Source organism: Rattus norvegicus, chromosome 9, assembly GCF_021556685.1.
Source record: "Rattus norvegicus strain SHRSP/BbbUtx chromosome 9, alternate assembly SHRSP_T2T, whole genome shotgun sequence".
NCBI classification, from domain to species: domain Eukaryota; kingdom Metazoa; phylum Chordata; class Mammalia; order Rodentia; family Muridae; genus Rattus; species Rattus norvegicus.
This window is the reverse complement of record NC_141542.1, coordinates 76,357,171-76,383,826: the sequence shown is the minus strand read 5'-3', so window position 1 is coordinate 76,383,826 and position 26,656 is coordinate 76,357,171. Positions and strand designations below refer to the sequence as shown.

Genomic DNA, 26,656 nt, shown 5'->3' with positions numbered 1-26,656 from the left:
CCAAAAGTGCAATGAGGCCCTAATTTTGACTCACAGACTGCAGAAGATTAAATATACAATCATATATTTATATGAAGTACATGAAATTTTCCTGCAGAAGAAAATAAATGTTTACTATCTGGGGTAAAGAGTCCCAGAAAGCAAAAACCTATGGGCCTGCCACAATGACACACTCCTTCAATCTCAGTACTGAGTGGCAGAGGTGGGCAGTGGATCTCTGAGTGTGAGGCCAGCCTTGTCTACATAAAGTTTCAGGACAGCCAGGCCACATAGTAAGAACGCGTCTCAAACACAAATAAATAAATTTATACTCTATAAGCATACTCTGAACTTTTAATAATAAGAAAGGTTAAAAAAAATCACTACAACTACAGTTCTTTAGTGTTTAAAGACTCAGAAATTAAGATGAGAAGCTGAATGAGCCATTGCTGTTGGGATGCCAGATTAGCAACAGGCTCTCAGCCTACGATGTATCTTCTGGCAATTAATCACAAAAGTTTTCATTTCCTTCAGACCTTACCCTTTATTATCTTTTTTTTTTTTTTCTGAGACAGCATTATGTAGCCCTGGCTGAACTCAGAGCATCTCCACATCAAAGATAGTGTTTTTGTGGAGAAGGGATGATTTCCCAGCATAAGTTTCTTCTGATAGGAAGGACAAGTATTTAAGGAAGAGTATGCAGTGATACAACTTAGTTTAAGCTTGCAAACACTTAACAAGAATCAGTGAGATACAAGGAATCACATTTACTCTGAACAGTTTCCTCCTCTATGAGGAGCCCTGTCTCAGGCTTTCTACACTCAGCCCTGGCTTCATTCCTCCACCTCCAAGCACCCCTGAGCTTTGCTCCTCTGATGCAGAGTGAGCTCCAGGCTACGCCTGGCTTAGCTGTGCCCCACTACACCCCAAATGTGTCTCACTTTCAGCCCAGTCCCTAGCCATTACCCCATCAGGAAGAAAGGAAGAAAGAAAGGAAGGAGGGAGGGAGGGAAAAATGTTCTACTAACTCCCCTCCCCCAAAATCAAAGCCAAAACCACTATAAGAGCATTTCATTATGATCGAGGGGATTTAATCAACAAAAAACACAACAGGCTCAAAATGACACACTGACTTGTATGTGCCCATGCCAGGAGAAAGAGGTTACTTGCCCTTTAAATGAGAATACAAATGGCACCTGGTCCTTGAACAAGGTAGTAACAGTGTTTTAAGAACAGGACAAACAGGAAAGTCCCCATTTGCAAACAGCCACAAGCGTAGAAATTAGTAGTCTCAGTATAATAAAAGTAGTCAAGAAGAAAGACTACATCCTTTCTTTTAATTACACCAAGAAACCAGGAGGTGGTAGCACATGCCTTTAATCCCAGCAGTTGGGAGGCAGAGGCAGGTGAATCTCTGGGAGTTTAAAGCCAGCCTGATCTACAGAGTGAGTTCCAGGACAGCCAATGACTACACAGAGAAATCCTGTCTCAAAAAACCAATAGATAAACAAATAGATAAGCTATTACTCCAAGGAAAGAATTCTCCATGTTTATAGTCTCCCATAAAAAAGTAGACCTAGGGGGCTAGAGAGATGGCTCAGTGGTTAAGAGCACTGGCTACCAGTGGTCCTGAGTTCAAATCCCAGCAACTACATGGTGGCTCACAACCATCTGTAATGGGATCTAATGTCCTCTTCTGGTGTGTCTGAAGACAGCTACAGTGTACTTATATAATAAATAAATCTTTTTTTTTTAAAGTAGACAGTACCAATACACATTTGTAGTGCAAACTGGAAATCTGGAGTAACAAAGACCTCTAAAACAAACATTTCAGAAAAACAGGTTTTTAAAAACTAGTTCCACTAGTCAGCCTAAATCTAAGAGTTCTTACTATTCAAACAGCAGTATATCACAAAGCAGGTGAGTAGTGATACCAACATGATACTGCAGAACACTAGAGAAAGGCTGACTTGCTGCTCCCTCACCTGACTACCTCAGGTTTCTGTTTCTCCCACAGGTCCTTTCCTACCCTTCTCTGGCTACAAGTAATTTCTATGATAAGCAAATTAGATCACAGATTATTCTGCATTAAAATTTCTCAAAAGGAGAAACAGGAATGCATACGATCAAATACACTTATGTACATACAAAAATTCTCAAAGAATATATATATTTTCAAAGATGGTCTCAACATGTACCCCTGACTATCCTAGAACTCTCTATATAGATCAGGCTAGCCTTGCATATAGAAATCCCCCTGCCTCAGCCTCCTGGGAGCTGGGATAAGAGTATACTACCACATCCAGAAGTAAAACATACTTACTAAAAGTACATTTTTTTAAGTTTAAAAATTTTTTTTAACTTTCTTGGAGACAGAGGCAGGTAGATCTCTGGGTTAACTTGGTCTACATAGTGAGTTCCAGGACAGATGGATATGTAGAGAGACCCTGTCTCAAAAATAAATAAATAAATAAGCTTTTATTGAGGGTCTAAAGAGATGATTTAATTTACTTGTTTTAAATTATGTTGTGTCTCATGTTTTTACTCGTTGATGTGATTATTCTTGAGATCTGGTGTGCATAGCTATTCTTTTATACTGTCACTTTAACTAACAACTCCTTTACTATTTACACTTCCCAACCCTTTCTCCTTATAAGGCTGTCTTAGTCAGTATTCTATTGTGGTGAAGAGACATCAGGACTACAGCAACTCTGATAAAAGCATTTAATTGGGGCTTGTTTACAGTTTCAGAGGTTTAGTCCATTATCATCATAGCAGGGAATATGATGGCATGAAGGCAGACATGGTGCTAGAGAAGCAGCTCAGAGTTCTCTACATGTCTGGATCGGTAAACAGCCGGAATAAAGAGCCACTGGGCCTGGCTTATTTTTGAAACCTCTAAATTCACCCCACCCCACCCCATCCCACCCCACCCAACCCCAATACTTCCTCAACAAGGCCACGCCTCTGAATCCTTCCCAAGTAGTGCAACTTCCTAATGATTAAGCATTCAAATCTAGATATTTTAATCCACAATTTAGCAGCTGAACACATACCATCAAATGCTGGAATCATAACTCACATTTCTCTTCCCTAACACAATTATACATGATAGATTATGAATATATGATAAATGGAAAACAACTGATCAAGTAATCAAGTATTAGCAGAAAACCAAATATTACAAATTAGTTTGAACTTGCTACATATACAGAGAAAATAATTCACAGAATGTAAACATTAAGGGAACTGTCTCCTCCAATACCTACTCCCAAAAAAAGAATAGAGACTTAAAAAAAAAACAAAAAAGAAAAGGGGTTGGGGATTTAGCTCAGTGGTAGAGCACTTCCCTAGGTTCGGTCCTCAGCTCTGGGGGGGGGGGGGGAAGAAGAATAGAGACTTAACATGTGAGCTAGAGATATAACCCAGTGGCACAGCATTTGCCTGACATAGGTGAGGGTCCCGATTACATAGCCAGCAACAGATAAATAAATAATAAAAACTTTTAGAAGTTAAAATAGGGGTTGGGGATTTGGCTCAGTGGCAGAGCACTTACCTAGGAAGCGCAAGGCCCTGGGTTCGGTCCCCAGCTCCGAAAAAAAGAACCAAAAAAAAAAAAAAAAAAGAAGTTAAAATAATCCTGGGTTGAAATGAAGTTCTGCTACATTCCAAGAATTTCTTGTCAAGTTAGACAGCAAGCACTTTTTTTTTTTTTTTTTTTTTTTTGGTTCTTTTTTTCGGAGCTGGGGACCGAACCCAGGGCCTTGTGCTTCCTAGGTAAGCGACAGCAAGCACTTTTATCTGCTAAGCCATCTCACTCAGGATGCTGCTCAGTGGCAAAGCCTTGACTAACTTGCCAAGGCATTAGGTTAAATTCTAGTGTAGGGAGGAAGAACCCCAACACCACACACACACAAACAAACACACACACACACACACACACACACACACACACACACACACACACACACACACACACACACAAACACCAAACAACACCTTAAAGAGAACTAGAGGAAAAGGCAAACTTACACTGTTTAAAAAAAAAGTTTGCTGGGTGGGGTCTCTGTAAGTATGAGGCCAGCCTGGTCCACATAGTGAGTTCAAGACCAGCTAGGGTTTTGCCTCTAGAACAGAAAACAGAACAGAACAGAACAGAACAGAACAGAACAGAACAGAACAGAACAGAACAGAACAGAACAGAACAGAACAGAACAGAACAAAACTGACCAGTGAGAAGCTCAACAGGAAGAAGCACTTACTGGGAAATATGATGTCCCGAGTTTGATATCTGGAGTCTACAAGCTGGAAAAAGAAAACTCCCAACTTGTCTTCTGACCCCCACACACATGGGCTCATGCACACATAAATGAATAAATGAAAATAACAAGATAGGCAATAGTGGTGTATGCCTTTAATCCCAGCACTCAGAAGGCAGAGAAAGGTGAATCTCTGAGTTGGAGGCCAGTCTAGTCTATTATTTTATAGGTGTCAGGAGTTTTGTTTTGTTTTGTTTTGTTTTGTGAATCCTATATAGTACTAGTTTCTTTAAAAAACAATGAAATATTTATTTGCTGTAGAAATTCACTGCTTTTCCAACATAATTCTCAAGACAATTGCTAAGGACATGACTAAGCTGAATCTCACAGGAATCTCTCTTAGCACCTTAACAAAAAGATGTCATGTTCTAAGCAACAAATTCTATAATTAGTGGCCTGAATAAGTCAAATAGGCTGTGAAGATGTCAACAGCTTACCTAATTTACAAAATGAAGAATGCAGAACAAAAGGACATTCTCCCAGTAATGTAGCACTGAGGCTTGTTAACTTCCATTCGATATTGTTACTTATTTCATTATTCAGAGTTCTCTTTCAAGTATAATTGCTTACTTTAAGTAATATCCCCAAGCCAAATGGTGGTGCAGACCTACAACCAAGTGCCTGAGAAGCTAAGAAAGGACAGAGAATTCCAGCTACTGTGGACTGCACAGCAAGACCTTTTCTCAAAAAATTAAAAATTAAAAAACAGTCACAGGACTCTCCAGGGCTAGAACTACACATAAAATGTATGAATTCATAAAGCTACAAAAAGACTAAACAAGGGGTTGGGGATTTAGCTCAGTGGTAGAGCGCTTGCCTAGCAAGCACAAGGCCCTGGGTTTGGTCCTCAGCTCCGAAAAAAAGAAAAAAAAAAAAAAAAGAAAGAAAGAAATTAAGACTAAACAAGCTAAATCTTTATGTAGAGAGGGACAAATGGGGTAAGTGTATCGAATTCTTCTCCCCCCCCCCCAAGCTGGGGACCAAACCCAGGGCCTTGAGCTTACTAAGCAAGTGCTCTACCACTGAGCTAAATCCCCATACCGTGTATCGAATTCTTGAAGTTCAACTTACTACCAAGCAAAGACAATCTTTGTTACTAATGATGAGGATGGAACCAAGGGCCATGTGTCCTACTCTATAGCCACCCCCCAAAGACGCAACCCATTATCTTTTATTTTTATTTTAATTTTATGTGCTTGAGTGTTTTGCTTCCATGTATGTTAGTGTATTATGTACATGCCCGGTGCCTTTGGAGTCCAAAAGAGAGCATTGGATCCACTGGAACAGGATTTACAGATGGTTATAAGGTCCCAGGTAGGGATGGGAATAGAACCCAAGTCCTTTGTGAGAATGCCCAGTGCTCTTAACCACTAAACATCTCTCCAGGGCCCAACCCAGTATTTTGTTTTTAAAAGAATGATTTAGCCAGTTGTGATAGTGTATGACTATAGGGCAGAGACAGGCAAATCTCTGTGAGTTCAAGGCCTGCCTGGTCTACATAGTGAGTTCCAGGCCAGCCAGAGGTACATAATAGAGTGAACCTATCACCAAAACAAAAAACAAAAAACAAAAACAAAAAAAGGAACTTCTCAGAAATCTAAATATATGAACAAAACAATGATTCCTAGAAAGTGCTGTATAAATGGAGAAAAGATTAGCATTAAGGCCAAAATAAGTTCATAAATTATCATTTTTATAACATTTCATCAAGCTAACACACAAACTTTGGCCAAAGGACAAAAACAACTCAACAGCCATATCCATGTAAAACGTGCTTCAAAAAGTTAAGGAATAACTTCACTTGACTGCTTTAATCTTGCTTTCTTATCTCTACAATACTGCCTTGGGTATACTCACTAAATATAAAAGGTCCCTCTTCATACTAGACTGGCCCCTAGGGATTCTAATCACTATGAACACATGGAAACATAAACACATCCTCCACTACATTACATCATCACCACACTCCTGCTCTAACTGCTGTTTTCCACAACTGAAGCTTTGCATTTTCAAGGAAAGGTTTTATCCATCAACATTTGAACATTACAAACAAAAGCAAACCTCAAATATCTGCTATGCTTTATAGAAAAATAAGAGACTATAACTGAGACACAATTCAGTTGATCAATTACCTTGAATAATTAAAATAATTTAGATTTTTGTATATCTAAAAATTTTATTGTTGTTGTCTTGTTTGTTTTTATTTTTTAAAAGAATTGTTTATTTATTTCATGTATGTGAGTACACTGTGTCTGTCTTCACAGACACACCAGAAGAGGGCATCTGATCCCACTACAGATGGTTGTGAGCCACCATGTGGTTGCTGGCAATTGAACTCAGGATCTCTGGAAGAGCAGTCAGTGCTCTTAATCACTGAGCTATCTCTCCAGCCCCCTCGTTTGTTTCTTAAATGTATAGTTTCTATACAGCCCAGATTGGACCTGCTTTTCTGAGCAGCCTAGGATGACACTGAACCGCTGAACTTCCTAACTTCTATTCCAACACATTTACCAAGTACTAGGGATTAAGCTGTGAGCTTCCTATACACCAAGGGAGCTCCAATGGCAGCCCATCCAAGCTCCTTTTGATTGTTTATTTAATTGGGGGTGGAGGTATTTTTTTGAGACGCAGTTTCATTAGGTTTTCCAGAGTGTCCTTAAATTCCCAAGTGCTAAGATTATAAGTCACACACAGGGTTTCTAAGTCCTTTTATACCTTCAGGTTAACCCTGTATGTATATGAGTGTCTTGCTTTGGAGTAATAAAGTCTTGAACTTAATCTCAGGTCTCCCACTTAGTAGATGAGTACTTCTACAGAAAGGAAAACAATAACAATAGTAGTTGACAGCTGCATGCTAAAGGTCTTACTTAGCATGCTTTAGACTCTGAGTTCAAAGCTAACCCATACACACACAAGAAAAGAGAAAAATAATACTGCTCAGTTGGTTTATTGAACAGTGAGATAATAGTAAATAAAAAAGAACTTAAATATACTGAACACTCAAGAAATACTGGGGCTAGAGAAATGGCTCAATACTTGAAATTATTTGCTGCCCTTGCAAAGGACCTGGGTTCAGTTCTCAGCACCCACATGATAATCACACCATCTGTAACTCCAGTTCCATGGGCACCAACACCTTCTTTTGGCCTCTAAAGGCACCAGGCACATGGTACACATCCATGCATGCAGGCAAGATATTCACTTTTTTTCTTAAATTTTATTTATTTAATGAATGAGTACCCTTCCTGAAGAGAGCAACAGATCCCCCTACAGATGGTTGTCAGCCACCATGTAGTTGCTAGGATTTGAACTCAGCACCTGTGGAAGGGCAGACAGTGCTATTAACCACTGAGCCATTTCTCCAGCCCCCAGGCAAGATATTCATACATATAAGATAAACATAAATAAACAAACATAAACAAAAACTGTTTATGTGACTACTCCCTTACTCCCTCAGCATACTCCCTCAGATTTACTTATTATTAGCCATTGTCAAATTATACAGTATAAAGCAATTTAAATGTAACCTATTATAAGACATATCTCTTTTTTTTTTTTTTTTTTTTTTTGGTTCTTTTTTTCGGAGCTGGGGACCGAACCCAGGGCCTTGCGCTTCCTAGGTAAGCGCTCTACCACTGAGCTAAATCCCCAGCCCCAAGACATATCTCTTAATTTTTAATTCTTTGTAAAGTTAAAAGAATTAAAGTTAAGCAAGAGAGAAATTAGTTCAGCAAGTCACAAACTCTAGGGCCAGAGTACACATGGGCTGTTGTTATGTTTTGTAAAAAGTATCATACCTCCCAGGCTAACCTTGAACTATGTAACCCGGATGACCTTGAAATTCAGAGCCCTTGCCTCCACTTACAACTGCAGGCTTTACCATCACATCAAGTTTATCACATGGTATATTTTAAATGCCTGTGGCTATCATGACAGTAACATGGAGAGGTACTGGAGAAACTAAAACAAAGAAATGTCATTATTTAAATTGGGCCTAGTGATGCAGGTCTATAATCTTAGCTACTGGGGAGGCTGAGGCAGGAGGATCACAAGTTTTTTTTTGTTTTTTTGGTTTTTTTTTTTTTTTTTTTTTTTTGGTTCTTTTTTCCGGAGCTGGGGACAGAACCCAGGGCCTTGCGCTTCCTAGGTAAGCGCTCTACCACTGAGCTAAATCCCCAGCCCCAGGATCACAAGTTTTAAGATCAATTTGGGCTATCTCTTGAATTCAAGGCAAGCCTAAGCAACTTTCTGAGACCCTGTCTCAAAATAGAAAGTAAAGGAGAGTATAGATACCTCAGTGGTACAGCACTAGCCTAGCACAGGCTTAGTCCTGAGTTCAATCCCTGGGACAACCAGAAAAGGGGGAACATGATATTTAATAATGGTCACCAAGGCTCTTATATTAAAAGGCTATAATAAGCACAGGTGTTAATAGAGGAGAAAAGGTTAGTGAAACATTATGCATGAGAAGAGAGTGGTAGCACTTAGATCAAGGTGACAGCAGTGGAACTGGTAAAAAGCAGCCACAACCCATATATATCATGAAGGTAACCAAGAGAGCTTCCTATCAGATTGAATGAAATGAGAAAAAAAGAAAAAAGAGACAAGAGCCTGCATTTCCTATTTGCATACTACACAACTGGAAAAGAGAGAATTGCCAATTTGCTGAATGAAGTAAATTTACAAGACAAACTGGAAAGCACCTTCGGTTCAGTTTTAGACAAGATATCCATGACTGGAGCTGGAGCCCACTGGGAGAGGACTTGCTTAGCATACAGTAAAGGAGGCACTGGATTCAATCTCCATTTAAAAAAAAAAAGTGCAACTTAGGAAAGAAATACATTTGAAATTTAGCCTCCAAAAGCCAATTAAAGTCCTAAGACTATATGAAATTACCCGGAGTCAGTATAGACAGAACAAAGAAAAAAGTGACACAAACCAAAATCTCACCATTCAGGAGGCTGAGGGAGGAGTCTAGGCAACATGGGCTACATAGTGAAACTTTGTCTTAAACAAGTTAATTAATTATAATTCAGGTTATACTTTTTTTTTTTTTTTGGTTCTTTTTTTCGGAGCTGGGGACCGAACCCAGGGCCTTGCGCTTCCTAGGTAAGCGCTCTACCACTGAGCTAAATCCCCAGCCCCCAGGTTACACTTTTAAAAACTAGGTTTGAAGGTAACATGCACATACACATCAAAACGTCACATCACAGTGTCACTTTCAAATGGATGCATAGGAAAGATTTAAATTAAAATGAGATTCTCGGGGCTGGAGAGATGGCTCAATGGTTAAGGGCACTGGCTGCTCTTCCAGAGGTCCTGAGTTCAATTGCCAGCAACCACATGGTGGCTCACAGCCATCTGTAATGGGATCTGATGCCCTCTTCTGGTGTGTCTGAAGACAACTACAGTGTACTTATATATAAGTCTCATATTTAGTAAGGACTGTGACCTTTTTTTCCTACTTTCTTATTTATCTGTTTTCCTAATACTTCTGACATGAGCATGTGTGCTTTTTTTCACAAATTTTTATTCTGGAGTGGTTTTTGTTTACAGCAAAGTTTAGAAGTAGTACACACAGTACAAAGATCTTTCATTACTATACGATATAAACTAGTAGGTCAACACTAGTAAGTTACTGACTGACTAAACACACTTTATTCATGTTTCTCTAGTTTCCACTTCAAGTCCTTTTTCTGAACACAGGACCCATCCAAGATATCACATTACATTTGGTCATCATGTGTCTGTAGGCTCCTCTAGGCTATGACACTTTCTTAATCTTTCTTTGTCTTAAATGACCTTGACCATTTTGAGATATACTAATCAGGCACTGGACAGAAGTCCTCACATTTTGAGGTTTTCTCATGGCTAAAATAGAATTATGGGAAGACCAAAAAGGTAAAGGTTTATTCTACCACATTGTGTAACATAATACACTCTATCAACAGGATGATAGGAATCCTGACTATTAGGCTAAAACAGTGCAAGATTTCTGCACTGTAAGGTTGGTGTTTTATACATATTCACTGCTCTTGAAATAAGAAAACCCAAAGGTTTTTTTTAAAAAAAACTTGTATATTTTAATTTAATATCAGTTTTAGGGGCTGGGGATTTAGCTCAGTGGTAGAGCGCTTACCTAGGAAGCGCAAGGCCCTGGGTTCGGTCCCCAGCTCCGAAAAAAAGAACCAAAAAAAAAAAAAAAAAAAAAAAAAAATCAGTTTTAATAAGGGATAAGTAGGGGTTGGGGATTTGGCTCAGTGGTAGAGCGCTTGCCTAGCAAGCGCAAGGCCCTGGGTTCGGTCCCCAGCTCTGAAAAAAAGAAAAAAAAAGTGATAAGTAAAATCATGTAAATGGATTTTTTTCACTTTAAAAAATGCTTTTTAGGGGGTTGGGGATTTAGCTCAGCGGTAGAGTACTTGCCTAGCAAGCGCAAGGCTCTGGGTTCGGTCCCCAGCTCCAAAAAAAAAAAAAAAAAAAAATGCTTTTTAGTTAGGGTTCAGACATGATGACCACAAGCTGAAAAGTGAGTTTGTGTCAGACGTATTTATAGAGCTTTACGAGGACCCAAATATAGAAGTTCCTTTATAGAAAAAATTATATATTTCTTCCTTCCCTTCTCCTATTCACATGCAAACACATTTTTTATCCTTTATATAAAAGGAGTTACACTGGGCTGGAGAGATGGCTCAGTGATTAAGAGCACTCTCTGCTCTTCCGAGGTCCTGAGTTCAATCACCAGCAACCTCATGGTGGCTCACAACCATCTGTAATGGGATCTGATGCCCTCTTCCAGTGTGTCTGAAGACAGACACAGTGTACTCATACATAAAATAAATCTTTAAGGAAAAAAAAGGAGTTACACTAAGAAAATGGAAAAATTCAAGTAGAGTCCAATTTACTAATTAAACTAACCTAATGTTCCAAAATTAATATATAATACTTATAACATAGAATATTTAGAATTTAGTGGCATGAAGATCAGAAGTTCAAAGTCATTCCGGCTATTCAGCAACAAGTTCAAGGCCAGATTAAACTACTTGAAATTATATCTCAAAAATATCTTTTCAAAAAAAGTAGGGGGTTAGGTTGAGTTTGTGGATCAGCAGCAAAGTGTGTGAGACCTTGGGTTCACCTCCAGCACCTCTGGTGATTTTCATGCTTAAGAATGCGTCAGACTTACACAGAACAAGCCAAAATTCATATTACTATGTCAAAGGTATGGAATTAAAATAATTCTAAGAATCTCCCAGGTGATTCTGATGCTACTAATCCAGAGACCATAATCTGAACACTATTAGCTTATACCAAACAAGCCAGTACTTTTCTAAGTTAGTCACAAAAACCTAAGAGTTATGGGACAGGCTTATAAAAATAACACCCATGAACTGGTAAGGTGGCTCGGTGGGAATGATGCTCACTGAGCATGCCTGGACACCTGAGTCTGATGCTTGGAGCTCATTTGGAGATGAAGGGAGACCACTGACTCTACAAGTTATCCTCTATCGCCTGCACACGCACACATAGGAACAAAAACATATATTCTGTTTGTTTTAGTTTTTAGGAGCTAGAGAGATGGCTCAGCAGTGGAGAGCAATAGTTCTTGCAGAGGACCCCAGTTTAATTCCCAGTATTGACATGAAGACTTAGAACCTTCTACAAGTCCAGTTCCATGGTATCTGATGGCCTTTTCTGACCTCTGTGGTACACAGACATACATGTCAGCCAAACATTCACACACATAAAATGAAATAGGAAGTCTAAAAAAATTAAAATTTCTCTGAAAAATGTAAAGAATAACATCTAAGACCAATATGTTAGTCAGTCCACAACGTTCAACAGATATTTATTGCTTTATTATTTATAAATGTCAAAGTATCAAATCCAAATTGGCAAAATCAGAAATTCCTTAGTACTTCCTATAACCATAGGAATTTATATAAATTTTCAGATCTCAGCCTAGCAATACAGTAAAAACACCACAGGCAGTACTCTATAATCTGCCTCAACAAGTTCCTCAAGTGAGTCTGATGTACCATGTAACCTCAGAATCACAGGCATGTAGAAAACCACACTGATCTCTGCTAAAGATGTGTGCAAAGACTATTTTCCTTCAAATAAATTATAAACAAGGCACTTGCCTACCATGTGTAAGACCCAGGTTTGAGCCACAACTGCAAAAAATAAAAATAAATGAAAAATAGAAAATACAATATTAGGGGAATATTGTGAACAATATTGCTGAACAAGCCTGTAGACATGAGTTCAATCCCTGTAACCCAGAGAGAGAAAAAGGTGCCACTTTTAGTGGAAAAGGTAGTTACCTCCAAGCCTATAGCCATCGGAGTTCAATCTCAAGGCCCCACATGGTGGAGTTGAGAACTAATACCCACACATTGTCCTCTGAACTGCATGCACACACACAATATGTCAAAATAAAGAAGCAACTCTATCAAGTAACAGTCCAGGACTGATATGGTAATCCAAAGACCCTCCTCACTCTCACAGCCTCCCCGAATGAGGAGACTGCCTCAGCTAACCGCACAGATCCCTAATCCTTTATGTGTTCCACACTTTACCATACAGAAGCAAAACATAATTACTCATGCCTGTCACTGTGCTAAACAGACAGGAAGCTAGATTGTACCTTTCCAGAGCAGTGCCAAGTAATCACGCTTACCTCTCAACTTTCTAGATGACACTCTTCACTGTTAAAGATTAGTAATTTCTTGGCAACACCCTATACTTTAATGCAATTCCTTCTGGGACCTTTAGATGTACTAATCAAAGGATGTTCTAGCCTGTATGTTTTAAAGTAAACGAATATTTATAATGCCTCAGAGGAAAGTAAAAGAATAAGAACTCCAATTGTAGACACAAAACATACAAGGACAGAGCAATAGCCAAAGAGTAAACCAAAAGAAAAAACTTACAAGAGTGGACATAGAAAAATTAAATAAGGTTTAAAGGATAGGAAAGTTCTCTTCATTTTTAGTGAGACATTTCTATTCAAAAATCCTTTCCAGGGGCTGGAGAGATGGCTCAGTGGTTAAGAGCCCCCGACTGCTCTTCCAGAGGTCATGAGTTCAATTCCCAGCAACCACATGGTGGCTCACAACCATCTGTAAAGAGATCCGATGCCCTCTTCTGGTGTGTCTGAAGACAGCTACAGTGTACTTACATATAATAAATAAATAAATAAATCTTTAAAAAAAAAATAGGCCTTTAAAAAAAAAAAAAAAAATCCTTTCCAGGCTAGAATGAATATAGCTCAGTGGTAAAGGAGGCCCTTATGTATGCACAGGGCCTTGGGTTCTGACTCCTAACACCACAAAATATCACGTTATAGCAAAAGGTAGCATAACTCCTTTTCAGAGACTTTAAATCTTTTATTAACTGATTGATTGTTTTTGTTTTTGTTTGAGATAGGGTTTCCCTGTGTAGCCCTGGCTATCCTGAAACTTGCTCTGTGGACCAGGCCAGCCTTGAACTCAGAGACCTGCCTGCCTCTGCCTCATTAAGTACTGAGATTAAAGGCATGAATCACCACTGACACCTAAATCTTTTTTTCTTTTTTTCTTTTTTTTTTTGGTTCTTCTTTTTTTCAGAGCTGGGGACCGAACCCAGGGCCTTGCGCTTCCTAGGCAAGTGCTCTACCACTGAGCTAAATCCCCAACCCCTTTTTTTCTTTTAATTAAAGGAAAAAATAGAAATTGCTTTATCCTGTCAACTAGTAGAATTATAAAATGGGAAATCAAAACATAGAAAACAAATTCATAATTTACTAGGTAGAGATTCCAACATACCAAATTTCATCTAAACTATATCTAGAGGGCACAAAAAATTGGTAAAACATTCAGAATGGTCTATTTAAGAATAGTATATTGATTAAAAATTAATTTTTTACATATGCCTTAACAAAAACTTTTTCAGTTTACTTTATTAAGAAGAAACATCTGCTTGTTAAAAAAAACAAAAAATAAACTGCCCTCTAATTTGTATTTCTCTAGCCATAGGCTAGTGCAGCAATCTGATCTCATCAGAGAAGTTCCCTTGTAAAGTGAACAGCGGTTAACTAAGAAGCTCACAACTGGCCAGAGTGCAGAAAATGTCACTGGAGTTCTCAGCTACCAATCAGGTATCTACATCCACACACGTCTCCAGGCTCAGGAATAATTGCAGAAGAGAGAGGAGAAAGATTGTAAGAGCCAGAGGTCAGGGAGGACTGGGACAAAACAATTTCTTCTGGACATGACAGGACTTCTGTACTCACGAACGCACAGCAGCTGTGACTGCCTGCTTAAGACCTACAGAGGATCAAGCCAGTCAACATTCTAGCAAGTACAGTGAGTGCTGCACGAGCCCCCACCCATAACTTAAGCTATGGACACTTAGTGGCTTCTGGGGCAGGCAGAGTTAGTTTTCTTTAGAGTGTGGCTCCCGGTAGGTTGATTGATCATACTCCAGTATATGATCCCACACACAACACACAGGAATCTATGACCAGTACAAACTGGACCCAACAGAAGGACAAGGGGAGATGGAACAGGAAGGAAGGAGAGAGGAAAGGGGAGAGAAGGGGGAGCACACACTGGACAAAAGCACATCTGAGAGAGGCATGGGCAATGAGGTGCCTGAGGTGGTAAGGTAGCGAGGTGGATCTGGGAGGAGTTGGGGAGGGAGGAAAGGACAAGTGTGATCAAAATACACTGTACAAGATTTTCAAAGAATTAAAATAGTTTTAAAACTTTTAAGTTATTCTGGCAGGTTTACTTATAGGTGAAAATATAATAGCAATCAAAATCTTCCTCAAGACTTAAGTTTAATTAAGTTTAATTAATTGGTTCTTTTCTCAGCCCTACAAAATGAGAATGGCTAAGCGATAAGAATACTAGGATTGGACATGGTGGCCTATGCTTGTAATCCCAGTTCTTGGCAGGCTGAAGGTCTGGAAGGAGGAAGAAACAGGGAGTTATTACTTTAAGAATTTTAAGTTTTGTATAGGGTGATGAAGAGGTTTGGTTACATGAGTATCACATTATGATTTTTTTTTCCTGTTTTTGGTTTTTTTTTTTTTTTTTTTTTTTTTTTTTTTTTTTTGGTTCTTTTTTTTCGGAGCTGGGAACCGAACCCAGGGCCTTGCGCTTCCTAGGCAAGCGCTCTACCACTGAGCTAAATCCCCAACCCCGGTTTTTGTTTTTTAAGACAGGGTCTATGTAGCCCTGGATATCTTAGAACTCTTGTGAACTCACATTCACTTGTCTGCTGGAATTAAACACATGGACTAGTACAGCCAACTTATATTGTGAATATGTACATTTGAAAATGGTTAAAATAGCAAACTTTACATATTATAACAAAACTCACCAAATTATATATTTTAAGTGGCTGAATTATATGATATATGAATTAAAAATCAGTAAAGCTGCATTTAAATGTTGAGGCCTGAAGGATAGCTCAGTTGTAAAGTGCTTGTCTAGCATGCCTAGGTTCACTCTTTAGCACTGCTAAACAAAAAAAGCAAAAAACAAAAAACACATAACCTAAGTTTAAATAGCAAGCTATATATGTTGGCTCAGGCCTATAACTCAACACTTCAGAGGCTGAGGTAGGAAAACCACTAGGAGGAGTTCAAGGCCAGACTGGGTTACAAAGTGATAGCCTGCTTGGATGGATGGATGGATGGATGGATGGATGGATGGATGGATGGATGGATGGATGGACTAGATTAACTAATGATTAACTAGATCTCAGTGATTTAAAATATATGATACCTGGGCCAAAGACTGAGCTGATACTATCTTGAAGGCTGGGAAGAATAATGGCAGAGAAGACTGCAGACAATCTTTTTTGTTTTTTAAGACAGGGTCTCTCTGGCTGGAGAGATGATTCAACGGTTAAGAGCACTGACTGCTCTTCCAGAGGTCTTGAGTTCAATTCCCAGCAACCACATGGTGACTCACAACCATCTGTATGGGATCCGATGCCTTCTTATGGTGTGTCTGAAGACAGCTACAGTGTACTCATACATAAAATAAATAAATCTTAAAAAAAAAAAAAAAAAGGGTCTCTCTATATAGTCCTGGCTGTCCTGGAGTACATTATGTAGGCCAGGCTAGCCTTGAACTCAGAGAGCCACTTGTCTCCATCTCCTAAGTGCTGAGATTAATGACGTGTGACACCACAGTCAGTCAAGATGAATCTACTCTTAACTAAACTTCTATCATTTAAAGTCCTTTATTCGTAAAGTCTGCCTTACCTATTTGGTGTGCATCATTCTTCTATTTTTAGTAAAACACAGCTCTAAAGAGCCCACCTTTACACATTTGTTGGGTTAATTCAACATATGCAAACAACATAAAACATATTTTTACTTACATTTTCCTCAATGTGGTCTGTTATAGCTTAGAAATGCCTCAAATTTCCCCCATTTTAAGGTAAATTTGAAATACTGGGGCTACAGTGTATCTCAGTGAGATAGAGTTTGCCTAGCATGCAGAAGGATTTGAATTTGACTATCATTGGTGTAAGAAAAACGGGGGTTGGGGCTAGAAATATGGCTCAGTGGTTAAGAGCACTGATTGTTTCTTCCAAAGGTCCTGAGTTCAATTCCCAGCAACCACATGGTGGCTCACAACCATCGTTAAAGGGATCTGATGCCCTCTTCTGATGTGTTTGACTAAAGAAAGCAACAGTGTACTCATTAATAAATAAATAAAAAGGAAAAATATATATAACGAATAAGCATATATCATTCAAAGTGTTTATATACCTACCAATAACTGTGTGGACCACTGGTTTTTCTCATCCCATAAGGAAAAGACTGCAAAAGGACAGTGTCATCCAGGCCACCCCCTCAATTCAATGGGAATCATATTCTTATGAGGATACAAAAGCCAGAACCAGGGAATCTGCTCATAGTAAACAACCAGCAGAAACCCTAAGCAGGAACTCAGAACTTCCAGTCCTGGTTGCATTTCACTTTGGCATCATTTACTTCCAAAGAAAATTAAGGGCTGGAGAGATGGCTCAGCGGTTAAGAGCACTGACTGCTCTTCCAGAGGTCCTGAGTTCAATTCCCAGCAACCACATGGTGGTTCACAACCATCTGTAAAGAGATCCGATGCCCTCTTCTGGTGTATCTGAAGACAGCTACAGTGTACTTATATATAATAAATGAATAAATAAATCTTTAAAAGAAAATTAAAACCCACCCTAGGAACAGTGAAGAGAGAGATCCACAAGGGAGAGAGGCAGCAGTAGAAATAAGTAAAAAGTCAGGTGACTAGATTTGGCAATTAGAAATCCAATGCTAGCTAGCTGGGTGTGGTAGCTCACTCAGTATTCCTGCCATTAGAAAGACTGAGACAGGAAGAGACAATGTTGGGCTACAGAGTATCAAGCCAGATAGGTTACAGAGTAAGATGCTACCTTTCAAAAGAAGAAGAAGAAAAGAAAGAAGAAGGAAGAAGAAGGAAGAAGGAAGAAGAGGAAGAGGAAGAAGAAAAAGAAGAAGAAAGTAGTAGTAGTAGTAGTAGTAGTAGTAGTAGTAGTAGTAGTAGTAGAAGTAGAAGTAGAAGTAGAAGTAGAAGTAGTAGTCGTCAATCAATCTGGTGACATCTACATTAGGAATGAGCAGAAAGGAAGAACTTTAGGATAGGGAAACCTGAAATGCTCACTCACTGCTCTTTACAGAGGCCTAGACAGATATTTTAAAAGTGAATTATGAAGAAAAGACACCCAGAGAAATCAAAGAAGACAAGAAGAAATTTTAAAATTCTAACAGTCCACCAAGTTCCTCCTCTTGCTTCAAATAGCATGCAATCTAATCCACATCTCGCCATCATGAGATACACCGCATGAGCATGGGCAGGTTGTCTTTGCTCCACCCTACACCGTTTACAAAGTAACCGACAACAGGGCATCACAGATGTTTGCTGAGTGCATACTCCAGTTCTTTCTTTCAGATCTCACCTATCCTAAGACCTAACCTCCTAGCCATTCCAGTAATACATATCTGAACAGAAACTGTAAAAGGTTCAACACGGGCTGAAGAGATAGCGGTTAAGAACACTCACTGTGGGGGCTGGGGATTTAGCTCAGTGGTAGAGCGCTTACCTAGGAAGCGCAAGGCCCTGGGTTCGGTCCCCAGCTCCAAAAAAAAAAAAAAAAAAAAGAACACTCACTGTTCTTCCCATAGGTCCTGAGTTCAATTCCCAGCAACTACATGGTGGCTCACAACCATCTGTAATTGGGATCTGAGGCCCTCTTCTGGTGTGTTTGAAGACAGTGACAGTGTACTAACATACATAAAGTAAATATTCAAAAAAAAAAAAAAAAAAGCTCAACACTTCTTGCCAAGCACTATATTAACTATAAAAGCGAGCACATACACATGTTCTAGACTAAGTTTGGTTACATTCTATTCAAGCCTTAAAAGAAATTCATATTTACTAGAAGTCATTAAATCCATTCAGCTTAAGTGATAAACTGTAGTTAAAAGGTAAACTAGGGGCTGGGGATTTAGCTCAGTGGTAGAGCGCTTACCTAGGAAGCGCAAGGCCCTGGGTTCGGTCCCCAGCTCCGAAAAAAAGAACCAAAAAAAAAAAAAAAAAAAGGTAAACTAACTGAGATTTTGAAGGTAAACTGGTCACTTTTTTTTCTCTGATCACTTTCCTCACTTAAATAAGGTCAAATTTTTTTTTCAGAATACTCATTCTATAGATTAAGCCCATACTTTCTTTTTAATATGTTTTATACTATAATTATATCAAGCATGTTTAAAATAAAATTATTTTATAATACTAGTAAAATGCCTGCTTACTTTAAAAAGAATAAATCCTTTCTGTCAGCCTGGAACTAGCTCAACAATTAAAAGTACTAGCTGCTCTTCCTGGGGACCAGTGCCTACATGGTGGGTAACTCACAACCTCTGAAACTCCAGTTCCTAGGTATCTAACTCCCTCTTCTAGCTTCTGCAGGCACTAGGCACACATAATACATACACTTACATGCAAGCAAAAAAACCTAATTTTTAAAATCCTGCCATCTATCACCAGATTTCCAATTCTATACAAAATATCCATAAATTTTATATGCAGTCTTATCATATCCCTCTCAGAGATCAAAAGGAATGATGATGTTAAAACAAGTCTGTCTTGTAACCTCAGTATTGCCCAGCCTCAGTTCTATAACAAGTTCAAAGCCAGCCAAGCTACAGGGAGACCTTGTCTCAGGGAAAGAAGGAAGGAAGGAAGGAAAGAAGGAAGGAAGGAAGGAAGGAAGGAAGGAAGGAAGGAAGGAAGGAAGGAAGGAAGGCAGGCAGGCAGGCAGGCAGGCAGGCAGGCAGGCAGGCAGGCAGGCTATAGTACTCAAAGTCATCTTCATTGCTTTTTGGAAAGGACTAAAGACTAAATTATTTAGACGCAGGTTTTAGAACCAAGCTCACATAAAATAAATAAGAGAGAACATAAAAGATACATATATATTTATGACAGTGCCATAATGAAGGCCATTGCTTTCTTATATTTTTGGTTGTGAGCCTAGCCTTTAACGGCTGAGCCATCTCTCCAGCCCAGGCCATTGCTTTCTATGCTAACTAAATTAATTTTTAAATCAATCTCTCTCTCTCTCTTTCCCTCTCTCTCTCTCTCTCTCTCTCTCTCTCTCTCTCTCTCTCTTTCTCTCTCTCTCTCTCTCTCCTCTCGCACGCAAACACGTGCGCACTTCTTTCTAACAAGTTTTGGTTTTGATAGAAGTAGGAAAAAGTAGAATGCCCATAATACAAACACAAGACTGAGAATACAGCCAAAGGAGTGTTTCACTATCATTCTCAAGAGCCTGGGTCTGAGCCCCAGCACCACAAACAAAATAAAACAAAACAAACAAAAATACAAATTAAGTTAACAGAAGACTGAGTGAGCAAAGCCTTTTATACTAAATAATGTATCATTCTTAAGACCAAGAAAAAGCATGCCATTAAGAAGGCTTAGTGGGTAAAGATGCTTGCTAAGAAAGTCTGGATACGTCCCCGTATCAGCAAAATGAAGGTGGTCCTGCAATAAAAGCTGTTAAGAAGGAAAAAAAAAAAAAAAAGAAAGTCTGGATACTTGACTTCACTCCCCAAAACCCACACAAGTGTGAAAGGAGAGAAATGACTCCACAAAGTTGTCTTTGGAGCTCCACATATATGCTAAAAGGAAATAAGTTACAATTCCTTTCCATTTTTTAAACATATATTTTATACATACAAATGTTTTGTTTACATGTATGTTAAGTGTACTGTATGCGTGCCTGGTATCTGCAAAGGCCAGAAGAAGAGGTCATATCCTCTGAGACTGGAGTTATAGATTGTTATAGCTTTACATGTGTGGGTGTTGGGGAAAAAACTCACATTCTCTGCAAGTGCACCAAGTGCCCATAATCTCTGAGCCATCTCTCCAGCACCCCCCCCCCATTCCTTTTTATAAGTCATTCACTAAGTATTATTAAACATTCTCTATGTGCATGGCAATATGCACTCCTCGGATGCAGGAAGCCCTGAATTTAATCCATTACAAAATAGATGCAATCTTTCTTCTTTTCTTTTTTCTTCTTTTGTTGTTGTTGCTGATGTTGTTGTCGGTGGTGGGGAAGGGGATTTCTTTCTCTTTGTTAGCCTTGGCTGTCCTGGAGCTTGCTTAGACCAGGCTAGCAATGAACTCAGAGATCCACCAGCCTCTGTCTCCAGAGTTCTGGGATACAGACAATAAACACTAAGAGTAATACCACAGGTGATAGTCCAGGGTGTAAAAAACCAAGCTTGTAAGATTTTCATGCAAAGCCCCATTCAAATGGTGAGAAAAATACCCTCCTGTGCCATCTTCCCAATTCTCTGGAGTGGACTGGGATTCTAATTCTTCATTTCTCTGTAATTATACTATGCATTCATATGTTACATGTAGCCTCCTTATACACAAAATGTACTATTCATACGTCTCTTCTTTTCATATGACGGTGTGACTTGACAGAGACAGACCAATGGAAAGTTAGAGGAGCAGAATCTACAAATACGCCAGTGGGGCTGGGCTTGCCCCCTTGCCCCGTCACTGCCTTGGCACATGCTACTCCTAGGTAGGCAGGTATTACTCTCCCTCCCTTCAGATTTGGGCCCACGAAAAGACAAATGAAAATAAATAGCTGTTACACAATATGAAGACTTTGTGGCTTCAGATGATCTTGTAGCAAAGGTGAGCATTGGCCATACTCAGATCCAGTTAACACTGATAATATAAAGCATGCATCTCTTTTAAAACTCTGTGGATAAAGAACTCCCACCTACCCCCAAAAGGGTGTTATATACAAATTAGCTCAGTAGAACTAAAGTATAGAGAAAAAAAAATACTCATCTTATCAAGAAACTCAGGGAACTGTTGTAGTGTCTATACTGAGAAACAGAAACGAAGATTACTAAACTTGCAGTTACTTGACAAAATTCACTAACCACTCAACAATGCTAAACAGATGACGTTCTCACTTTAGACAACTATATTCCTGAAGAAAGGTAAAACCAAAATACAGACTAAAGGATTAGTTCAAATGAATTACAAAAGCTGACCCTGAAGCAAGCCTGAAATACCTTATTAAACCTGGTGGTGCATTTAATAAATTTTGACTAAAATAATTTTAGGCAAGTACATCTCTATTTTCTAATAAATTCCAATTATTTGCATACCAGCTGTCCTTAGAATTAAGGAGTCCAAAAATTAATCAGAGTAAAGGGGATTAAAATAATTTTCAAAAGAAATTATGTATTTAGTAAGCCTGACTTGGTAGCTCACACTTGTAATCCCAGTGCGTGGGAGGCTGAGGCAAGGCAGCTGCCAAGAGCCTGAATCCAACCCAGACTACAGAGTTGCAGGACATACTGCCCTAAACATCACCACCACCAAAGACAACTTATCCAGGACCCCAAAGAATGACGTAACATCTATTAGTCTTGCAATGCTTTTTCTCCTACTCGATTACATCAATTGCACCGACCATTTACATCAGTATATCCCAAATCTACATTGACGCTCCTAGTCATGTCATATTCAGTGAAGCCGCAGTAGATCATACACTACTGGGCAAAGTTTTCTTTCTGTCTGTCTTTTTTTTTTTTTTCCCTGTAACAGGGTTTCTCTAGAAAACCTGTCTTAGATCTCACTAGGTGGACCAGGCTGACCCTTGAAATCACAGAGATGAACCTGTTAGACAAAATTTTTATACGTTCAGAACCATGGCTGTGAATGATCAGTACCTGCACCACTAGTTTATAAATGTCCGAGCTTCATTTCAAAGTGGACCTGGCAAAAGCATTACTTTATCTCATGTTCCAATTACAGGGAGAGGAAGTTGTTGCTGGCTCTGCTGCTGCTGTTAGCACCAAGGAGGTAGGGAAGGATACAGGCTATAATCCTGGCTTCGAAATTTACTATGTGATAAGTTACTTGAAACTTTGTACTTAATTCTCCCTCCCTTTCAGTAAAAGGGGAATCACAATGAAAACCTACAACACAGAATTGTCAAGCCGACCAAAGGAGAAAATATATGTAAAGCTCATGTTGGTGCACAGCAAGCACTCTGTAAAACTCAGCTACTGCAGCTCTGAATCCAGCTTCAAAGAGGCCATCATCTAGGACACGGGGAAACACTAAGCTCACTTTATACGAGGATTCTTTAAATATAACCCTTTATGAAAGACCAAACCCATTTACCAAATAATTATTTTTTAAATCAATGGGTTTTTTTTCCCGATTTTTATCAGTTCTTGTCACAATGATGACCACAATACTATAAATGAGAATCTGCATTCTAAAGATTATAAAAAGATCAAAATTTTAAAACAAAATGTTCTTGGGTTTCTGCTTGCAGAATGACTGCTTACGTGTCAAGGCCATTTTTACTCTTTTCATATTTTACAGGAACCACATGACTTGTGGTTAGAGAATTTAAACAGCTAACAAAGAAATTTTGGAGAAAATATGTTCAGTTTTCCTTCAAAAATAATTGAAACAATCGAAAATATTAAAATATCACATTCCAATATGTAATCAAATCAGATTTTCTAATGATTTTAAAAAAACATAGATTCATCATTAAAATTCTAAATATAATGGGGCTTGAGAAATGGCTCAGCCATTAAAGGCTAAACTCACAACCAAAAATATAAAATACTACATATTAATCAACAATAGACAATGGTATCAAATTTCACAAAAGGAAACTTCAAATTTTCGTTCAGTATTTTCCCAGGACAGACCTTTAAAATGTAAATAAGAGAAGTAATCTCCGTGTCTATTACAGCAATGAAGAATTCATCGAATGTGAAAATTACTTTTAAAAAAATTAGAAAACCATTACTTTGTCTAGGCATACTTCATGTGACTAATTTAAGAATTCATTCCTGAGATGTTCTAAAAGTAAACCACAAAAGACTGTTGCTCGAAAATAACTGCAATGAGAAAATGAGTTTTTTTTTTCCTCAAGAATTAAAGAGGAAATGGCCAGAGGAAAGGGGAGTAGCATTTCCTTTCACACGTTAGGAAAATGTCAAAGAACTTTCAGGAGTCAAATCTCCTCGAAGTCTGATGTGAGGTCAAAGTTGTCTCAATGACAGGAAAACCAACAGACGCCAGATGACTAATAGAAAAGTTATCAAAAACACTTCTATGACCGGCAGTAATTCCAAAAGCATACAAAGTAAGACTGTCCAAGATGAAAAGACACAGAAGATTCTTGGGAGCAAAACAGTATTAATGACGATAGCAACAGTGTTATACACTGTATCAAGATTCTCACACTCTGGTTTCCTCAACATTTATTCTATTCATCAGGTAACATTTTAAATAACGAAAAGTAACGTAGATTCCCAAAGAGTGATCTAAATGTAAAAATAAGGTTCAGTCAACCGTGTGTCTAGTTGTTCTTTTTATTGTAAATCAAATCTGCTTCTTTCCACCAAAATAAAAAAAAAAAAACTGCCAGCTTTATCTCCAAAAATCTAATAGACAGTTCACTAGTGATTAAAATATTATTTTTAATCCTTGCATTACCTCACAGCTAAAAATGTCAAGATACCACACCCAATATGTCTTTTTTCCCCCGTGGGGGAGGGGTCAGGGAATACGGGAGTAGGGACGGGAAACTACACGCTAACACCGAAGGTGATTTCCCTGGCTGGCTCCTCCACCCGAATCCGAGCGCACACGTTGCGAGGGGCGAACACAGGCCTCGGCCTCTGCAGGCTCCCTCCCTCACCACCCGTAGGGGTAGGAGCTGGAACACCTAGGGCTACTCACCAGCCGTAGTGCTGACCAGCAGGACGGCCCATAACAGCCAGGGCACCCGAAAGGGCCGCTGCAGCGAGGAAGTCATCCCTGGGCCAGCCAAGAAGCAGGAGGGCAAAGAAAAGAAATCAGGAAAGTAAATTCGGGTGAGAAATCCGGCCAGGAGGCTGCTCTTCCTGATTTATCCTGCCCGGATTACAATGCAGTTTGAAAGGACAAATGGCAGATGCGAGGACCTAGCTTGTAGAGCTCTCATTCCACTGCAGAATTTCCCTTCATTTCGCTCCCTCGTGGCTGGGGGGCTTCATTCGCCTAGGACGGGGTGCCTCGGTTCCCCAAACTGAAGGCATGTCCGTGGGGAAGAAGCAGGGAGCCCAGAAGAAACCCCTGCAATTATTTCCCTCGTAGTTTCACGATATCAAAAAAATAGCCAGATCTGGGAGAAAACATATCCAGAGTGCCGGGGAGTGGAGGGCGGGGACTCGATGGGAGCACTAAGGATCAGAACAAGTTCCCGACCGCCGGGAAGGGCGAAGCAGGGCAGGCAGCAGCGCCCGGCCGCCCGAGTCGCATCGCTCCCGACTCGGAGGACAGTAGGGTTCCTTTTAAAGTTTCGCTTCGTTGCTTCCTTCACTCTGATTTCGACATCAACAAATCCTTTCCGCCGACTGGGTCGAAAAAGGTGCCTGCTTCCATGGGCGAGCCCACGGCTTCCTAGGAACAATCGCGCGAGGGTCGCGCAGGCCGGGCCTCGGGGCGCGGGGGAGGGGAGGGTCGTGGCGGCGCGGCGAGCCCGGGCGAGCGACACGCGGGGAGGTGCGGGGTTAGCCCTTCGAGGGCGCTACGCCGGGGCCTCGCTCTCGGCTACTCCAGCCCCTCGCTCTTGCCTGAAGTAAATTCCACCATGAAAGCCCGGTCTCCTCCCGTCGATTGCGTGAACGAATCACAGTCCCCCCCGGAGGAATCCACCGCCGCCGCCGCCGCCGCCGCCGCCTCGTTCTCCGCAGCTCTGGGCTCCGGGCGGAGCTAGGGCGTCGCGGGCCGAGGGCGGGGGGCGGCGGGAAGACAGACGTAGGTGGCCGAGGAAGGGGTGGGCAGCAGAGCTTGCGAAACACCCTGAGCCCCTCCGGGAAGCACCTCCAGGGGTTCCGAGCAGACCAGACACAAAGGGGGAGTCGCCGCAGCTGCCAGTCTGAGGCGCTCCCGGTCACCGGAGTCGCCCCGCCTCCGCCGCCGCCTCCTCTCAGTCTCCGGCTCTCCAGCCGACCCCTGTCTGTCTCGGGCCTGTGGTGCAGCGCGGGCGGCGGCGGCGGCGGCGCCACAGAGCCGCACTGCGCCTGCGCGCCCGCGGCCCCGCCCGGCCCCGCCCCTCACTCCCAGGCTAGCTGGAGGGAGAGCGAGACCCTCGCCCCGCGTCTCCCGCCGGGGCGCCCGGGGCAGGGATGGGCCGTCCTGGGGAGGGCAGCCTAGGTCCCTTTCCTCACACACGCCAACGTTCCGCACGTGGATGCCGTGCGATCTGTGCAAGCGTGTACGGAAGGGCGGCCACAATCTTTTTGTTTAACGTAGTCAAAGGCTACCCAGGAAGGTGGGCGAAAAGCCTCGAAGGCACGCTGCCGTTGTTTGTAGCATCGGGCGCTTCCTCGATTTCCCTGAGAATCCCAACCGAGACGCCTTTCCCAGAAGCCAAGAGCGGGACCGCGTCGGGTCCCCCTCCGGTCACGGCGCAAACAAAAGCCTCAGTCGTGAAGACCGCGAAATTGACGTGTGTGCGCTAGTCTGGGTCGGGTTTTCCTCGAGCAGCCATCCCCGGGGCCTTCTTGGACGACTAGGCTGCTGAGCAATTGCGAGCTTGGGAAACCGGCGAGAAAACTTAAGCTCGCACACGGCGGGCGGTGCGTGCGCGTCTCCTACTCCGCCCGCACCTCTCCCGGGGAGGGTTTTATTCACAAAGGCCAGAGGGTCTTTGCAGGGCCCGTGAAAGAAGAACTGCGACACAGTGTAGTTGCCTCCAGGTATGGAGTGGGGTCCTAGCTCCTCACTCATCGA

General features: G+C 40.8%; 1 protein-coding gene and 1 long non-coding RNA gene across 8 annotated transcripts in view; one reads left to right on the top strand and one right to left on the bottom strand.

The window, feature by feature from the left end:
• Bmpr2 (bone morphogenetic protein receptor type 2) overlaps positions 1–25,882 on the bottom strand; it is a 115,614-nt gene extending 89,732 nt beyond the window's left edge. For 6 of the 7 annotated variants that reach the window (XM_087564564.1, XM_087564560.1, XM_087564561.1 and 3 more), the window contains exon 1: positions 24,620–25,882. In XM_087564564.1, the coding sequence (XP_087420690.1) occupies positions 24,620–24,695 (76 nt within the window). In that variant the 5' untranslated portion in view covers positions 24,696–25,882. 7 annotated transcript variants of the gene reach the window in all.
• LOC148003746 (uncharacterized) lies at positions 1,734–4,060 on the top strand. Its single transcript, XR_015629590.1, has 2 exons — positions 1,734–3,490; positions 3,609–4,060. It is a non-coding gene; the product is annotated as an uncharacterized LOC148003746 (long non-coding RNA).
• Positions 25,883–26,656: the final 774 nt, after the last annotated feature.